The 4,558-nt window shown below is 43.2% G+C and overlaps 1 protein-coding gene across 1 annotated transcript; it reads left to right on the forward strand.

The window, feature by feature from the left end:
* Positions 1–313: 313 nt before the first annotated feature.
* Positions 314–751, forward strand: LOC138864777 (uncharacterized). Its single transcript, XM_070133364.1, has one exon. The coding sequence runs from the start codon at positions 314–316 to the stop codon at positions 749–751; it is 438 nt and encodes a 145-aa protein (XP_069989465.1).
* Positions 752–4,558: the final 3,807 nt, after the last annotated feature.

The raw sequence follows: 4,558 nt of genomic DNA on the forward strand, positions 1-4,558 counted from the left end.
CCAACACTTTTCAAAACTTGCATGGACTGGATACTGGGCAGAGCTACTGTTCAAAGTCATTGTGGAGCAACACTGGGCAGTATCAAGGTTACTGACCTCGACTTTGCTGCTGATGTTGCTATTCTATCTGAGTCTTTGGAATTCTTGGTGGTGGCTCTGGATGCATTTAGTAATGAAGCGAAGCCCTTGGGTCTATAGGTCTCCTGGACCAAGACCAAGATCTAGGACTTTGGGGACTTGCTAGAAGAACCTGTTCAGTCGGTACGTGCTTCCAGTGAGGACATTAAAGTCACAGAGAGCTTTACATACCTACATGCCAGTTTTGCTATATGGTATTGAAACCTGGACGTTATCATGTGCCTGGGAGTCACGTCTTGATGCCTTTTGTAATGGGTCCTTGCACCGGATCATGGGATACTGTTGGCAGGACCATGTGTCAAACCAACCGTTGCACCATGAGATTGGAACAGGACCCATTACCTGCGCAATCCGTGATCGCCAACTCAGGCTTTACGACCACCTGGTTCGCTTCCCTCAGGATGATCCTGCCCACCAGGTTGTCTCTGTTCGAGATAGCCATGGGTGGAGGAGACCTGTGGGACGACCTATGAAGTCATGGCTTAGGCAGATAAATCAAACCCGTCGTGAGGAGCTTGAGATGGGCCGGGTCCCTGCCTGGCGGCTTACCATGAGGGACCCTCGCAGGTACAAGCAAAGGGTGGATGCGGCTATGCGCCCCCGTCGGCGTTAGCTCCACGATGATGATGATGATGAATCATTACACACACTCTTCCATGCAGTACAAGATACTGTAAATATATACAAATCTTCATTTATAGCATTTATTGTGTCGTAGTTACAGGCTCTCTCCTTTGCCTTGTGGCGTTGCCATTCGTGATTGGTGAAAATGATGCACAATACATATTTTTTCTTTCTCTGTGAAATAACAATCGGTTCAAGTAAATCCTCGCAGATTGCCATTGTCATTTTCCTTACCTATTCTCATATCTGAGATGGTTTGTAGCCCATCTCCCTCACTTATTTTCTTTTGGAAAAATACAAAAAAAAAAAAAAAAATCCACATTATAAACTGCAAATTGACTTAAAAACATTCGCTAGTAGCACTTGAACAACATTCTTTCCTCTCTGTTTTTCTTTTTCTCTTACTATCTTGGCCCTTAACAGCAGATCGGGTCTCAGGATGGGTCACCCTTGAGGGAATTCAGATGACACCACGAGGACGAGGCGTGAGTAGGTGGCCGAGCGATATAGCATACAGCAAACCTTGTCATCAAGAAATTCTACAAAATTATGGTTGGCAAGTTCTGATCCTACAGCAGAGAAATACTCATTGAAATAATTAACTACTTCTGTTGCATCGACAACTTCAATGTTGTTGATTTTTAGTGTGATTTGCGATTGTTTTCCTCTATTCAAACTTCTATTAATAACTTTCCATTGAGATTTGCTGCTGTCAATATTTCAATATTTTTGAAAAATATTTAGATTTGGCTGTGAGTAAAGGAGCCTTTTATATTCCTCTTAGTAGTTCAAATGCCATTTGGCATATTTCCTCTGTACTTTGTTTTTATAATTTATTATTATTAACTTAAAAACATTCGCTAGTAGCACTTGAACAACATTCTTCCCTCTCTGTTTTTCTTTTTCTCTTACTATCTTGGCCCTTAACAGCAGATCGGGTCCGAGGATGGGTCACCCTTGAGGGAATTCAGATGACACCACGAGGACGAGGCGTGAGTAGGTGGCCGAGCGATATAGCATACTGCATAGTCCTGCAATTTCATGGACCATGTGAGTTCATACCGCGTGGTCCGTGATAGTCACCTCATGCGAACCCAAGCCACACTTTCGCACCACGCCATTGCCACATCATCGCTACACCATGGGTCAGGGATACTTAAATTTACCCGACCTTGACCCAAGCCTCACTTGTACTCACACCCTCGACGAGCCTGCCCTCTGCAAGGTGGGTCTCACTCACTCTCACTCTCACACGCTTCTCCGAGAGCGACCGCACGCCGCCGGCCATCTCCTACCTCACTAGCGGGTAGGCCAGGCACCTGCACCAAGATTCTATTTCCATTTATATTATTGATAAAGTGTTAAGCCGTAAACGGTGTATCACTACTGCCCACCAGTATTCATCCATATAGCAGGTTCAGCACCTCTTACACTTCCTATTCATCTCTCTCTCTTTCCACACTCCCTTTCTAACTCTCTATTCATATCTCTCTCATTCTTTTTATGACTCTCTCTTTCTCTCTCTCTTTATACATACACACACATATATATGTGTGTGTGTGTGTGTGTGTAAGTTAGTGAGACGAAAGTTGAGTATGAGAGTTCAATCAGGCAAATATCGACAAATTCAGAGTGCAGTTATCCCAAGTATCATGGGATCTTGTGCATTCGTCATTAAATCCTCAAGCTGCATATGAAGACTTTGAAACTATTGTAAGTGCAAACTTTAATACGTATTTCCCTTTAAAATCAACAAACCGTATATCACTATAGAACAAAAAATAAAAAATAAATAAAAATAATAATAATGATAATAAAATCATAATAATAAATTATAAAAATAAAGTACAGAGGAAATATGCCAAATGGCATTTGAACTACTGAGAGGAATATAAAAGGCTCCGTAACTCACAGCCAAATCTAAATATTTTTTCAAAAATATTGAAATATTGACAGCAGCAAATCTCAATGGAAAGTTATTAATAGAAGTTTGAATAGAGGAAAACAATCGCAAATCACACTAAAAATCAACAACATTGAAGTTATCGATGCAACAGAAGTAGCTAATTATTTCAATGAGTATTTCTCTGCTGTAGGATCAGAACTTGCCAACCGTAATTTTGTAGAATTTCTTGATGACAAGGTTTGCTGTATGCTATATCGCTCGGCCACCTACTCACGCCTCGTCCTCGTGGTGTCATCTGAATTCCCTCAAGGGTGACCCATCCTGAGACCCGATCTGCTGTTAAGGGCCAAGATAGTAAGAGAAAAAGAAAAACAGAGAGGAAAGAATGTTGTTCAAGTGCTACTAGCGAATGTTTTTAAGTCAATTTGCAGTTTATAATGTGGATTTTTTTTTTTTTTGTATTTTTCCAAAAGAAAATAAGTGAGGGAGATGGGCTACAAACCATCTCAGATATGAGAATAGGTAAGGAAAATGACAATGGCAATCTGCGAGGATTTACTTGAACCGATTGTTATTTCACAGAGAAAGAAAAAATATGTATTGTGCATCATTTTCACCAATCACGAATGGCAACGCCACAAGGCAAAGGAGAGAGCCTGTAACTACGACACAATGAATGCTATAAATGAAGATTTGTATATATTTACAGTATCTTGTACTGCATGGAAGAGTGTGTGTAATGATTCATCATCATCATCATCGTGGAGCTAACGCCGACGGGGGCGCATAGCCGCATCCACCCTTTGCTTGTACCTGCGAGGGTCCCTCATGGTAAGCCGCCAGGCAGGGACCCGGCCCATCTCAAGCTCCTCACGACGGGTTTGATTTATCTGCCTAAGCCATGACTTCATAGGTCGTCCCACAGGTCTCCTCCACCCATGGCTATCTCGAACAGAGACAACCTGGTGGGCAGGATCATCCTGAGGGAAGCGAACCAGGTGGTCGTAAAGCCTGAGTTGGCGATCAAGGATTGCGCAGGTAATGGGTCCTGTTCCAATCTCATGGTGCAACGGTTGGTTTGACACATGGTCCTGCCAACAGTATCCCATGATCCGGTGCAAGGACCCATTACAAAAGGCATCAAGATGTGCCTCCCAGGCATACGATAACGTCCAGGTTTCAATACCATATAGCAAAACTGGCATGTAGGTATGTAAAGCTCTCTGTGACTTTAATGTCCTCACTGGAAGCACGTACCGACTGAACAGGTTCTTCTAGCAAGTCCCCAAAGTCCTAGATCTTGGTCTTGGTCCAGGAGACCTATAGACCCAAGGGCTTCGCTTCATTACTAAATGCATCCAGAGCCACCACTAAGAATTCCAAAGACTCAGATAGAATAGCAACATCAGCAGCAAAGTCGAGGTCAGTAACCTTGATATTGCCCAGTGTTGCTCCACAATGACTTTGAACAGTAGCTCTGCCCAGTATCCAGTCCATGCAAGTTTTGAAAAGTGTTGGTGCAAGGACACAGCCTTGCCTCACTCCTGAACTGACAGGAAAGAAGCTTGACAAGTCCCATCACACTTTACAGCTCTTTCAGTACCAGTATACAGACTTGCTATTAGTCCAATAATCCTTGTTGGAATTCCTCTCAGTCTCAAGATCTCCATGAATGATTTCCGATGCACCGTATCGAACACCGTTTTGAGGTCGAAGTAGACTGCAGTCAGCCCACACCCGAACTCACGACAGCGCTCTACAATTACTCGAAGCACAAGAACACGGTCTGTTGTGGACTTACCAGGAGCGAGTCCAGATTGCTCCGGCCTCTGATGCCTCAGTAGGTGGTGTTTGATACATTTCAGAAGGATTTGGGCAAGAACCTTGCCT

This window comes from Penaeus vannamei, chromosome 18 (genome assembly GCF_042767895.1).
Source record: "Penaeus vannamei isolate JL-2024 chromosome 18, ASM4276789v1, whole genome shotgun sequence".
NCBI classification, from domain to species: domain Eukaryota; kingdom Metazoa; phylum Arthropoda; class Malacostraca; order Decapoda; family Penaeidae; genus Penaeus; species Penaeus vannamei.

Bases quoted from the DNA above. Each gene is read 5' to 3' on its own strand.
- LOC138864777 (XM_070133364.1), top strand. From the start codon at position 314: ATGCCAGTTTTGCTATATGGTATTGAAACCTGGACGTTATCATGTGCC.